Genomic DNA, 15,204 nt, shown 5'->3' on the forward strand with positions numbered 1-15,204 from the left:
CAAGACTTTGTTCGTAAAAGCTTATATACCTACAAATGAAAAATTTAATCAAACAACAGAGATTACAGAATTAGGGAACCAACAGTTCCTGTGAACAGCTAGAAATGATGCCCTGACCATACACTCAGATGTGGTTACATGCACTAAGCTATGGAAAGTAGCCCTTAAACGTTATTCATTTTCCTGACTCTCTTAAAAAAACTGTAACACACATCTGTGACCTAGCAACAAAATGGTTTGAAATACTTTCCAGATCACTGAACTGTGCAATACCTTTAAAAATGGGATGACAAAAGGTCGCAGTGGGAAGTTAGTAGCTTCTTGCAGTTTGGAATGAAATTCTTCAATTGTCAAAGTAGAATTCTGTTGAGAAAAAAAATTCTGTCTTGGTGACAAAATAATGAAAACATTCAGCAAGAGAAACGGTAACCAAAGGACTCTGAAACTGCTTAATAACTTGTTCTGGATATTGATAAGAGAATATAGAAAAGCATGCTGCATATTAAATTATTACCTTATTAAATTACTCAAAGGAAACAACCAGACATCTAAGACATTCAGTGCCTGCTGCTTAAAGTACAGTTTAAACTCTCAGGTGCAAAGCATGCAAATAGTTTCATATTTCAAACATCAGTTAAAACTGCTTTTCTCAACTTCTTTTTTTTTTAATTTCATATTTTTCTACTATTTTCTTCTATTATTGTATTTCCTACTGGTGACTTGCAATTTTGTTCCCGGTACAAAAGTTATAATTAACATGCACAGACAAAAAGATCCCATTTCTTAAAGGCGCATTCCTTTTTGCTGAGGAGGAAGACTGCCTCTTGTACTTATAAAGAGAACTGTTTACTATATTCTAGACTATGTAGGGAAGTCATTACAGCTGAGGTGACAATCATGAAGACCACATACTGACAGGGCTGACCAAGGGAATAGTGTGATGTGGATTTTCCCAAGGGATCCTAATTTGCTCTTCAGATCTCAAATGAAGGCAGAAATCAACTATAATTAACAGTGGGGAAGCAGTTTTGATCTGAAAATCAACAGAAGGTGGATGCTACCAAAGCCACCTTTCCCTTCTTTACTAGTTCCCCTTTACAGAGAGAACCATGTGACAAGCAAAACCCCATTAAACACGTATTTTGAATACAGAAGCAAATGGATAGCAAGACTTCGTGATGTTGCACTGCCTATATTAGACTTCCTTTTGACAGACTCAAGTGAAGGGGCACCCACTACTGTCAGGTAGGGTTTTGTGAAGATACAAGCAGAGGACCCCTCAGCCCTTGTACTAAACAATGCTGTCACAGTCTCTGCTCCAAGCGAAGTCAATGGCAACTGCAGCTGCTCAGAAGAGATGTAAATCAGAGCACCACAACAGCATTTTTCCCAGTATATCTAATTATTGCTGAAGAAGATACGTGGGAGATGATGTCTGGCAGAGAGAGGACTTTACTGGGAATAAAAAGAATCCTGGGCCAGATTCACAACAGTTTGCATCTAAAAGGGCAGCCCTACCTGACAAATGTAGGTAAGAAAGTGATGAAATTTTCATTCAGCTATACCATCACATGAAGTTAACCTTATCAATAAGGTGACTGAAGTAGCAGCAGTGCCTAATCAAGCTCATAATCTTGAGGCCAGTGTAACTGAGAAAAGGTTTTGCACTGCATAACTGCAGTCCACATATACTCAGGTCATCCTTTTAACAAGTATTCTGGCACTCTATATGTAGGGCACTCTCCTTCCCCCATCCAATTAATCTAGGCAAGTCAAACCACTTTGCTACATCACATAATTTAAAGTATGTCCACATTAGAAGTACTGCCAGTATAGAATGAAAACTCCATCACAAAATTACAGCATAATACTGCACTGGCAAAATTAGTCAAGGCTATACCTGGTGGGGAAGAGCTGCTACTTGTGGGAAGATAAGTTAAGCTACACATTAGCTTCCACACCAAGAGGTGCACTTCACTCTTGCAGTGTATCTGACCAACAGGTTTATATAATAAACACATCAAGCAAGGAAGAGGGAAAAGGACAGAATAAAATATCAGGTTTTTTTGCTTACCACAAGTCCTAGCACAAGGGTACGCACTCTCTCCCCAATCTCTGGTGAAATGTCATTGCCAAACTGCTGTAAGGTTGTAAGAAATCTCTTCAGTTTGCTGAGCTGCCTAGCTCCACAAGCTGGCGGTAACTGCTGGTTAGCCAGAGAAGAGGAAGAGGAAGAGGATGGCCCATTGCTAAAGCCATTAGGAGGAGATGGAGCTCCATTTAACGCTGTTGGTGAATGGCTAGTGCCATTGGTTACTGAAAGAAAAAGAGACAGCAGGATAAAATAAAGATTGGGGTGGGGGAAGAGATATAGAGAAAACGGAGACAGAGGGGAAAATCCCTCAGCTTATGTTTTTTGTGCTTGACCTCAAAATTAAGTTGCACAATCAAAGACAATAAGCCTTTTGACAGAGTGACAGTCTGCAGTTTATTTCCCAGTAGCTGGTACTGAACGGTGTATGGATTGGAAGCAACAGCAGCTGCCTCTCACACATCCCCTTCAAAATGCTCCTGGACCTGAAAAGCATCATTTGAATTCCAGCCTTTTGTCAGAGGATTTTAAAAAGAGAGAGAGGGAAACAGAAAGAGAAAAGGCATGATTGAAGACCCAAAAAAATTGTTCTTTGGGATAGAAAAAATGTGCAGACATATTTCATGAAGCCTCAGTTTATCTCTGAATAATTTTACTTGTGTTTTGTACACACAACTGACAGCTGTGTTTATAAAACAGGACTTTCACGTTTTAACCTTACACCACCCAATGAGAAGGTTATTTTTCCAATACAGATTTCCTAGCTGCTAACATATGAAGCACACAAAGTTGTCTGTGCAGGTACAAATGCTGCCATGCTCCCTGTGGCCTGAAGCCTTGCAGCAACGGCATGGAGCTAGACTTCAGAAGACTTCTGAGAGACCACAAGCAAATCTCTCTGCTTTCATGTGCCAATACCATATCTCTGAGAAAAAAAAAAGAAAGCATTTCCCTCCTGTTGTAAGGTTGCTGTGAGAATAACTATCTGAAGTACTCAATGTACAAAATATATAACAACAAGACTCATGCAGACATACTGAAGACAACACAGTTTTTGGCAGTGATGTCAGTTTGATCCTCATCCACACTACAGAAGAGAGCACAGAATCAAACTGAGGACATCCTTTTCCACCCAGGTTAGTTGGAACAGCAACACTCAAACACATGCCATTGAGGTTGTTTGAGTCTGATTTGCTAAAATGAGAGCAAATGGCAAGAAAAAGGATGGCTCCCTAGGAACACAAGTGCACCAGCACACTGGCAGGTGTGGGCACACAGCAGGTGATTGCACTCAGCAGCAGCTGTGCTCAGCTGGCCATTGCCCCAGAGAAATTCACTGATTTCTTTTGGGGGATCAGTCAGAACCTGTCCAAAAAAAAAACCTCCGGAACTTGCCTACTTTCCAAAATGCATACGAGTATTAGTATAAATTGCTTTCTCTTTAAAAGCACAGCCAAGGCAACCTAGTAACTTTAAGAACGGTCAATATTTTTCAATGACCAGCCTTTCTGAAGTCAAACATCCCATTTTTGTGTCATTTTCTTTATCAGTCATCCTTACTTTTAGCCAGGAAGTCCTTTTTGAGGGTGGGCACCTATTACTACATATAAATCACTACCCCAAAACTTTGAAGGAGCTTTTGTTGCCCCAGTGACTGCCTTGCGGAGGCACTACAGAAGAAGCTATGTTAGTTTCTGCTTGTGTTTTATCCTAGTTTTGATTGCCTATTCTGGCTGCATGGGATAGGGAGAACAAGAAGCGGAAAAAGCAGAAATAGAAAGAAGTTGGCCTCTGCAAATTCAGCTCCACGTGTGACTCCAAGCCATGCTCTGAGTGCTACAGAGTGAGTAAACAAATACATTATGAAACTCGCATAGCCAAAAGTCATCATACCATGAACTTGGTAAATGAGGACTGGGAAGAACAGCGACATGACCTGATCTAGCCTGACACTACCCAACAACTCTGTCACCAGTAAGGGGCTGCTACAGGCAGAGGGTCCTGGGGCTGCAGTCATGAAAGCACAGAAAGGCAGGTAAAGATTTCTCCAAAGGAATACAGAAATAGTCCCATGATTTCAGCTCTTTCTTTGTAATACAAAAGACAAAGATCTACATAATTTCTAAACCAAAACCGTGTTATTAATACAAAGAATTTAGCACTTAAAATTCCAAAATAAGACACGTCAAGAATTTTTAATCATCTAAACCAAAGAAAACAAGGATATTCTAGACCAGAAAACAAGTCTGATCTTTCTGGCCTGCAGGCATTCCCACTGTAGTAATAATAAATTTAACAGATACTGTGACAGAAGTGGCTGTTTACTATACAAGCTGGAACTGCTAAGGCCAAAATCTGACAGAGTAAAAAGCAATTAAAATCAGATTTTTTTAGACTTTTAGTCTTCAAATAGAGAGCTCCAAATATCCAGCTATGGTTCAATCACCTTCCAAACTGCTGAATTCAATCATACAAACATACATCCAAAAATCTTTTGAGTACACTGAGGACTGTGTGATTAAAGAACACTGTCATATTCCTTTTATGAGTGCCAAACATTATCCTGAACTGTGGCAAGGGCATCACACTGGAAAGCCTAATCTGCAAGAGTCCAATCCTGGAAAAATCTAGAAACAACCTAATTTCAGACTGGAGCAGCTCCAGTCTGAAGCTCCACCCAGGATGATTCAGGTGCTGGAGTTAAGCAAAACAGACAAATCTTTGCAGGATCAGGGTCACTGGGTTAAATCTGAGTTTACGTGAATAGCTGGCACAAACCCTCCTCACTGTTTAAGTTCAACGTAAATTGTCAGGACAGGGTTCCCTGGGATAAGTAGTACAAAGGCCTCCAGCTGGCCTTCTGCATAGAGGTGAATTTTAAATAAGGTATCTAACAGACAGAAAGGGACTAAACAGACATAGGCAAGACAAATAGAAGATGCTGCCTTCATTCTGTTTAGGCATATGTATTCTACTGTTCTAAAAATGTTTTATTTAAAATGTGAAATGTAAACACATTCTCATGTTTATACTATTACAAGGCAGTATAAAAGAGACCAAAAACTTTACAGCTAAATCTTAGTACGAGAAATGTAGATCATTCCATGGCTGTGAAAAGAATAGTCCAGACAGCATGCCAGATTCAAATCTCAGTTACACTGGTACAAATGCAGAGTAATTCCATCAAGACTAGTAGAGTTTTTTATGTGTTTATATCAACACGCTGAGACAGAGATGCTTCCCTAAGTGATTTAGAGAAGTGAAGTGCTCACAGACTGGAAACTTCTAGATAAAAATTATGAAAAGGCTTTAATTTTGGTTTTATATCAATATTAACTAGATATTATATAGCACTTAAATCAGAATTCTTCATTGAAATGTAAGTGGGTAGAAGACAAATATTTTTTTCACTATGAATTATCTCCACTTTAAAAACAGACAAACAACTCCCTGAAGTTTCTATACAAAAGAGAACAGGATCTTTTACACAACATAAGAGCAAGTCAGAGAAGGTTTCCTGTACTTCTGACAAGGGGACTGATCTGAGCATTAAGTACATGGGAAACCACTGCTTGCTATTGTTTGACACTGTGGCCAAGTTGTCAATGAAATAACAACACAACTCCGAGCTGACCATCTTAATACCTTAGAGATGTATTAATCTGTTGTGGGCTTAGTTTTGCTTAATTCTTTATTGCAGTACAACCAAATGCTACTCCCACCACATCATGCACGTTTCCTTTTGCATTATTTTGGTTCCTTACACACAGAATAGAAAGAAGATGTAAGAAAAGGAAGAAAATAAGACTAATTACACGTTGTGGGCGTGAATGAACTGGTTCTTGGAGCTCCTTGGGTAGTGGGAGGAGGTGGCATGGTTGGAGGCGTCAGCCTGGATTGTGTCTTCACATCCACAGGTGAGTCTGGCATTGTGGAATGCTTCTCAGTGCGATCTGCAACACACACCACAGGAACACAACGGTTTATTTCCCCAAGCACATTCCCTTTGACAAAAACTTAAAAGCTAATGCAAGAAGCAAGCCATTTCAGCATCTGCTGAGAAAAGATTACACCTGATTATCTACTCCAGTACGCTCTTCCCAAATTACATCACCTAAACGTCACTTAAAAAGGTGTAATGCAGATGGTAAGACCTCACTTGTAGCGGTGCTGCATTATCTTTCAGGGTTTTTTCTAGCATGTACAGATGCTACCTCCCAAGCACTCCTGAAGCTACAATAATGCCACCTCCCTTCCAGGTTCTGATGTCAGCCAAGAGGCAAAAATAAATGAAGACACAGAAAGGTAATAAATCCCCTTATGGCAGCTCTTCCAGAACTAAAACCTGAAGCTCTTTAGTACAGGTGAGATACTGAGTGGTATATTGATTGAAACCAGCTCTCTTCGTGTCTCTTCTCTGTGTCACCTGCTGCCCTCTCTATCCCTTCTCCTTGTAATCATGGAGAGATACTTATGGTAAATACCGCACACCTCCTGGATCACTTTACCACAATGCTACTGGATATTCCCACATTCACCAGAAAAATAAACACAAAATGCCAAAATGGTACGTCAATCATCTCTTATACATACTATTGCTTTTAAATAAGTATGTAAATTTGCACTGTCTCACAATGAGAATAACTTTAATTCAAAACCTGCAAGATAAGCAGGAACGTATCTACCCAAGAAAACAAAACAAACAAAAGGAAAAACCAGGCAGAAAACAATTTTCTTGCAACTAAAGATCTAAAGATGCAAGACATTTGATATAGAAGCTACAGAAATGTAATCTTTCTTCCAACATGTTTTTGAACACCTTTATGTTAAATTTTTTTTTAAAAGCATCCAAGCCCTTATGTTTAATTTATTAAGAATGGGCAAAACTTGGCAACATTTACCAACTGAAAGCAAAATTAAGGCTTCCTCACTCATGCCAGGAATTTAGTGAGCCATCTTGAGAAAAGATGAGTATAATCAAGTTTAGCTTTTAATGGGCATAGGTTAAATTCTTCCATCTCTTCCTTGGGCAGTCACAGTTATTTATTTATAATAAATAAATACAAGTCTTCCCGAGCTTCATGAAACTATTTCGTAAAGCAAGTAAGTGTTGCTGCTAATGGACAAGCATGTAAGTCTGTGGTTTTAATTCAAGAGAACAGCAAAGCCCGGCATGTTCTATAAATTCTGTCACTCCACTTAGCAATGTGTTATCCTTGTTCGTACTAACAAACTTCAATAACAAAATCATATCGGAAATTCTCCCCCAAGACATAAACAAATTTGCCCCAGTAACAAATTAAATACAATGCACACATTTAACAAATGAAGAGTATGTTTTAAAAAGCTTCAAAACACTTAATTACCAGAAAACTTAAATATGAGAAAATTACCAAAAGAAAAGGGGAAAGGGGGGGGAGAAAAGTGGGGAAAGCCCCCCAAACACCACCACCCCCCAAAAAAAAAATTAACAACACATAACAGATACCAATCTTTAGCTGCCTGAAACTCAGGAAAATTAGGAAGTAAGTCCTAGAGGTACAGTCTGTCAGGTACTGCAACTATAGAAGTCATCTCTGCCCTTTGTAGGAATGCTTACAGGCAGTGTTTCAGTTCTCAGGGAAAGAGAGTAATATCATATAGAATTTAGAGACGAGTTTGGGGAAGATGAACAGTAAAACACCTCCAGAGTAGGATAAGGGGAATATAGATACAATTTTATAGGATCTGTGGTGCTGATCTAAGGTTAGATCCCTCCACCTCAGATGTGGGTGGAAGACCTTAAATAATTAGCTTAAATATTAAGGCTGCCACACAGGTAAGTGAGGTTTGGTTTGCAAATCAAGCAACAGCAAATTATTACATGCTGGAAAACAAAAGCAAGTTTCTAAACATATTCTATGCACATTTCCTTTCCGTATCACTATACTAAAACAGTTAAATCTATATCTCCAACAAGCCATTAATTTAATATAAAGAACTATGAAAACTCGTCTTGAAATGTTAATTGCTTCCTTAATAGCCGAATTCATCTTGCACTCACCTCAACCAACCTCAGCAACAAGGGAATAAATAGCTTTCAGCTCATGTTGCAACAGAGGGAAAGAGGCACAGCAGTGAGCCCCAGCCCTCCTAAATAAAGGCAAATATTTCTGCCATGCCAAGAAAGGAGAGAGAAAGGGAGGCTTGCCAGAGCTGGTGGGGAGATAACAGTGGGAACTGCTGGTCCATCTGGTTTTCATTCTGCTAACACTCACATTGAACTGTTAAGGAAGGCAGTCCAGGTACACAGATTTGAAGCATGTGGGAGCGCAGACACAGGCACAGAGGAGATGGAGGTGGGTGGAAGAAGGAGTGAGAGAAATCGAGCTCCTCTAACAGACTGCTGCTCTCAGCAAGCAGGCACAGCCTGTATCCTCCAATTCAGCTGGTGATAACTAAAAGCGATCCTGAGCTGTAACCAACCGCATGTCTCCTGCTCCCTCCCCACTGCATTTCAAAGTTCAGGTTTGATCAGAAATGCATTCAGATTGGAAGGGGGGGAGACTTTCCCAAAAAGCTGGTAATGTTTTGTTACTTAAACTGAACATGGTAGTGAGAAACAGTGTTTTGGTTTTGCCCTCCAATTTCAGGTTGCCATTCTACCGTGGTCCAAATGGTTTTTACTACCTCGAATAGTGTCTACCACCCAGTATGCAGACTGCTGAACTTATCCACAGACCTCTGCACTTCTCTTCTAAATCTAGTAACATTAGGCTTGATTTTTCCTAATTACCTTTCTCTGAACCCCTTAGGGGTAAACACAAACACCCTTTACAGACAACTTACCTTTTCTTAACCTCTCTCTCCCCCTTACAAAGACCTAAGCAGCACTCTCCTAGTGTATGATTGCAGGCAGACGGATTTATCTCTGATTGTCCGTAAGTTCCCTAGCCGTGCCTTCCGTAAGGAGATATAAATACGGCTCCTTTCAAGCACACCTCAAAACACTTCTTACCAGAGTACAAGATTATCTTGTCAGAGCAGAGACTCTCCTTGGGGGCGGGGAAAAGGGGCTTTTGAAGAAGTACAACGCAAAACGCAAAACTTTTACACGTGCTTGGAAGGCACCACCACACCACCCAAGAGAAGAGCCTTTGCATCCTTCTTTTCCCCTTTAATAGCAAAACTCCCATGGGAGCCATTGTGCTCCTACTGCTACTGTTTACCTGTTTCTTGCCTTTCCATATGGCTCCCTGACCTCCAAGGGAGTGATAGGACTGGGAGCGCCTGTCTACAGCAGCTCTGCACCCACCGCTGCCCCACCACCCATACGTCCAGAGAACCTCAGCAGCTCTTTAAGAAACAGATCATTCAGGGGATGCAGCAGTGATAGAGCACAGAGTGAAGTGACCAGAGATAAAAGTGTTGACACTTCTTGCTATCTGAACTCCTAAAGCTTGCGGCATCTGATACTTAGCTTGGAACTCCAGCTTCTATAAATCATTATTTATTTTCAATTAAAGAAAATAAAACAACCAACACTTTTTACTGTAATGGTTGAAAAATAGCCTGATGATATGAAAGCTAAAGACAAAATAGTATTTAAACCATATTCACAAGCCAAGTTTACTTTAACCCATGTCATTCCATGAAGCTTTTTACGTGTTGACATTTTTTATACACACTCTCAGTGGATATTCTGCTATTAATACATTCAGAGGTGATAAGGGTTTGGGAGGAGAAGAAAGAATCCCTTCAGAGGAAAAACTTTAATTTTTACATGTGAAAACCTGCCTGGGTAAGATTTCAATGTACATTTGCTCCAGTTTTATAATACTGGGACATACACATTGAATTTTGCTTGAAAGTTGGAAGAACTCTCACCACGTCTTAAAATTGCCCAATTTCTTAAATTCAAATGCATTTTCATGCTCTTAATTCAAACCAAACTCCCATTTGCAAAGCTATTTCTATCTTTTTTTTTCTGATGGACCCTGACATTTCAAACAATAATCCTGAATTAGCAGGGACACACCAGAAAGTTTCATACAGGCAGCATCCTACAGCAACACACATTTCATATTGTGTACATAGAGGGAGTAACTTCTTTCAGGTGCACAGATTTTTTTTCCACTGAATCCCTCTAAACAGTGACAGACTTGCACTCCTTAGCCCAGTTCGGATCAAATGGGGCTGAAACCAGAGGTCCTTCACATTGGAAGGAAAAGGAGACATCTGGAACTCATTCTGTAGTGTTCACTGCAATCAGTTCAGGATGGAGAAAGATGGTGAAATAATGGTCTAGTCCTAATCCATATACACAACCCTCTGGTGCAGTGAAAGATTTAGAATAAATTCAGAAAATATGTTTCAAGTATGCAGAGATCTAGTGCAGTTGCTTTGGATTATATTTTTTATTTAATAAAAAAAACGCAAAACATTTTGAAATGTACATTCTTGAATCTCCTCTACAGCACAGAACGAAGAACTGTGATTTAACCACAGAAGTATTTTGCTCCATTTAAAGTTAAAGAATGTTGTAAAACCGACTTTAAATTACGATATTTCTTCTGTGAATTTCTTGTTTCATGAAACTGTACTGCTCTTGTCATTCATTCAGTTTTTATGGTAGAGGTTATTTTTATCCCTGTTAGATGAACACTGATATTTACCTGTAAGCACAGTCAGCTTCTGAAGCAAACCAGGAAGAGACAAAGCAAAGCATGCAGGAGAAGGGGCAAAGAGAGATGTGCCTGTATTCAAACTGATTTACTTTACTTCCTGTACCCTAAAAGATTTAGTCCGTTTCTAAAACAAGGCGGCCTTTCATAAATGGCAACATTTCAGCTCACATGGCACACTTCCAAGTGTAACGCATCAAGGAAAGCTGATGCATGGAACAAAATATGGAATATATAAATACTTTACTGATACCATTTCAATAGCCAATTCAATGTCAAGCATTTCTAGGAGTGGTGTGTTTTCAATTTCCTTTTTTAAATGAAAAAAATTGTGGTATAATATGCTGTGGCATTTATTTTACTTTTAGTTAGTGCAAACAGTTCCAGATGTACACTCAGGCATGAAAGATTCTTAAAAGATGCTCTATATTGATTGTACAGTACTTTCTACTTTGGTGCCAACATGTTAAAAATAAAAATAAAACTTGCTAAATTAAAAGAATCCATTGTCTTTTTTTTCTTTAGACTCACAGAAAGAGCAAACCCCACACATGACACAAGGGATTAGAACCTGCCTCCACCACCCAAACTATATGAATCGAGACATAAATCTGTGAAGTTAATGGTTACCTGATGGTTACCTAGATGCATTGGACTAATTTCGATTATTTTGAGGGGGATAGCATAGAATTTGCCAGCAGGTAACCACAGCTTATGAGTCCCAGTGGTTATGAACTGGGACACAGAAAACCACAAGTCCATCTAAGAGGGCAAATTCCACAACTCTTCCATCCATAATGCTATCCTGCTGCAGTCAGTAACAAACCTTTCCTCTTTCAGATGTGGCCAAGCCACGCAGAACCATTAACAAGGCAGTGTTTGTGGAAACCCACAGCTCCAGACTCACAGACCTGCTGCTACGCAGAGCACAACAGTATTACCAGGTTGCTTTGGTTGAAACAGACTTGTTTAGGAATGCCTGGAATAAGCCTGATATATATGGTGAAGTCTACCTTCTCCATGCACTGAACCCCTGGAGAAGCCTGCAAGTCATACAATGCAGCCATAAAACATGACATTTGGACAACACCACTGCAAACCCTGTTTGAGATCGGTACAGTCTTCATTCCATTCACCTCCTGGCCCTTTGGACTTTTTCTTATGAATAAATGAGGACCTATACACAATGGATGTTTTTGTGCTAGAAACAACTGATCTGAAGGAGGCATAACATAGACATAACTTTCTGTCAGCACCAGATGCAGTCACGTTATTGCCCTAGAAAGGAAACATCACCAGATTTCCAGTTCCCCAATAGAGAACTTTTACTCTCTGGGCGATTTACTGAAGTGTAGTATGAGAAAGCATTTCAGACACTCAGACTCCATCTTTTGTCATAGAATATTACCCTTGCAAGGCTTATCCACCAGGAATGAGAATCTGTGTGGAGTGGCTGATGGACATGCACAGGAAAGTTTTCAGATGACACAACATTCCAGTGTTCTTTTAGTGCACTGGGTATGAAGCTCACATGCAGAAGATGATCCTTTTGCAAGAGCAATATCACAATTTGGCTTATCTTGGTTCTCCTCTGCTCAGATAGTTAACAATTCATATCACCAGCTATTCTTCAGAATAAATGAAAGTACACTCAATTTACCCATTTCTACTCATTTAATATGCAATTGCTAGAAGAAATTCTGTATCCTGGGAGTTCACTGAAGTTATCTCAGGCCAAGTTATCAGAGTTTTCTTCAGATGTGCTAAAAAAAGCCTTGAGAATAATGTAATTTCCTCTGTCTCCCAAAAGCTGAAAGGGATTTTTGTGCTAATGTCTCTCAGTTTTGGTGGAGCTTATGGATGATGTAAAGTAGGTGTATGCTTTGTCCATAATGGTACCTTAACTGGTTCTACCGTCATGACAATGAACCAAAACACAGAAACATTCTCTTTCATTTCAGTTGTCTAGGATGAGAGGTTCTGACTACCAAAAAAACACTTGGTCCCACACTCATACTAGCAGCTGAAGGCCAGATAATTACTCATATTATAACATAAGCAACACATGAGCTCAATCTCAGAGTTAAGACAAAAATAATAAGCTTGCTTTGCTTGGACATATAATTTTCTCCTGAAAGAAACAAACTCATCTTACCACACAATTTCATTTTAAAAGTGGAGGGGGAATAGAAAAATAAACTTTTCCCTCTCGTTTACCAATCTGCCATGTTTTGACAGTTTCAAAACTATCATAAATTCACTTTCAGTTATTCAGTAAAAACTGACTTGTGTCAGAATTGCACCTTTTTTCAAATGCCTCTTTCCTCATTCATCCTCCCTGGCTTTGCAGATTTTACCATGTAAAATTGCTGGAATGCAGGAACATAGGGAAGAAGACAAGCAAAATAAGGGCCAAATTGTGGCAACTGCCCTAAGGTTCCATAAGCCCCCAAAAAATAAAGTCTCCAAGTTCCCTCATTATGGCTGAATACACACCAAGTGGCCTGCAACGAAGGTGAAGACAATGTGGATTTATTCTAAATATCCCACCAAGCATCAAGAAAATGCCTCTATGTATGGACAACTTCTGTAGTTAATAAGGAAACAGTCCCATAATCAGAAATAAAATACTCTTTTCCGGTTTACATTGTTTCCTGGATCTTTCCTTTTTTTGACAAGCTACCAAACTAAGAACTGTGTGTTTTGAGTGGTTGTCTTGTGTTTCACATCACAGGAACTACCACTGCCATTCCAAAACCAGCTCACAGCACTGAGGCCCAAGTGAAGTGACAAAGTGGTGCTAATCGCCTCCAGCAGGAAGACCTGAAGAACAACCAGAGCAATTGCTGGGCAAACCCACTCCCCAGCCTGCCCTACAAGCTACACGTTACCACCCCTCTACATTAGCAATCACTCCCTTCACTTAGATAAAGAAAACCACTAGCATGCTTTCAGATGCAGTTTCCCAAAGGCTCCCTGACCAGTAACTCATTTCCTTTCCGTATCATCTTCTCTGGAACACCTACCCTCATCAAGATCACATGTTACTTGGCAAACTATAGATGAAGATAGACCAATATCAAAGAAATGCAAATGCCATCAGCATCAAATTGATACCGTTTGTATGCTCTTATACACTCAACCACACACAGCACACATCCTTCCCATCAGAAGTGAGAAGATTTTCGCTCCCAACACAAACTGAAGTTTCCTAACTTGGTCTCCAGGGGCACATTTATGTTTTAATTCAAAGTTTGTACAGGCCTAAATTAACAATAAATCATATAACCATAGAATGGCCTGGGTTGGATGGACTTTAAAGATCTTGTTCCAACCTCTCCGCTGAGGAGAGGGACACTTTTCCCTAGACCAGGTTGCTCCCCATCCAACTTGGCCTTGAACACTTCCAGGAATGGGGCATCAGCAACTTGTTTGGGCAACCTGTTCTAGTGCCTCACCACCCTCACAGTAAGGAAATTTTTCCAAATATCTAATCTAAACCTACTCTCTTTCAGTTTGAAACCATAGTTTGTTACACACAGCTAAAAGTCTGAAACAAAATTATCATGAACTCTTTTACTTGTAAGGCACCTATATAAAGTGTAAAGCATAGATGTACTCACTTTAGAAAAGTCCTAGATGAATACTGATACCAGTATTGAATTAGATTTTACTAGAACTGAAGTTTTCAATATAGACTAGATAAAATAATCTAAGGTAACTTATTTAGATTCAGGGAAACTTCAGATATTAAATTACTCTGACAGCAAAAAAAGTTATTATGGTAGTATTTTAAAGAGGCATTGTTTATAAAACATGCCAGAGGTTCTTTAGGTTCAAAAAGAATCAAACGTGAGTGTAGGTGGTGGTATTTTCCATGATTATACAACTGAAAAGATGACACAGGGACTACCAAGAAGGTAATGGATATACATCCGGATTTGCTTGGTTTTAAACTGTGGAATTTGTCATGGCCAAGTCAAGATCCTGAAAGGTGTGAAGTGGTGTTGGTCAGCCTAGGGCAGGCTGCTCCTCATCTTGTGGATCAAGGTCCCAAATCTCTGCTCTACCAGACTGTGCCATTTTACCCATCCAAGAACCCAATTTCCTCCCAGTGATATTTCAAACAATGGGAAGTCTGTTCCGTTAGACCAGATGTGCAGGTTTGGGGAGCAAGACCTTACCCTAAGACCAAAAGCAGGACCAGCTAAATTCTTTTTGCACAAGTACCAACACACTGTGAGGAAATCTGCTAATTTCTGTCATCTAACACAGACAGCTAAATTAGCTCACAAGACTTTCCATATAATCAGCAAAGAATTAAAACTTCTAATTTTTTAATCCCTAAGGCTGCTAAATCACACAGTATAAATATTCCTCTATAGATCTAGGTCCTTTGTCTCATGAGAACCAGAGGCATTCAGACTGCTTTTGCAGAGTGGCTGTTGT

At 39.6% G+C, this 15,204-nt stretch overlaps 1 protein-coding gene across 7 annotated transcripts in view; it reads right to left on the reverse strand.

Moving 5' to 3' along the window:
* Positions 1–15,204, reverse strand: part of RUNX1T1 (RUNX1 translocation partner 1) — a 116,341-nt gene that overhangs the window by 47,096 nt on the left and 54,041 nt on the right. For all 7 annotated transcript variants that reach the window (XM_027892506.1, XM_027892509.1, XM_027892507.1 and 4 more), the window contains 3 exons: positions 5,908–6,045; positions 2,075–2,316; positions 274–363 (listed from right to left, as the gene is read on the reverse strand). In XM_027892506.1, coding sequence (XP_027748307.1) covers positions 274–363; positions 2,075–2,316; positions 5,908–6,045 — 470 coding nt within the window. The remainder of the gene's footprint in view (positions 1–273; positions 364–2,074; positions 2,317–5,907; positions 6,046–15,204) is intronic.

Source organism: Empidonax traillii, unplaced genomic scaffold, assembly GCF_003031625.1.
Source record: "Empidonax traillii isolate 1590-97213 ecotype Southwest subspecies unplaced genomic scaffold, ASM303162v1 scaffold355:size2308892, whole genome shotgun sequence".
NCBI lineage: Eukaryota > Metazoa > Chordata > Aves > Passeriformes > Tyrannidae > Empidonax > Empidonax traillii.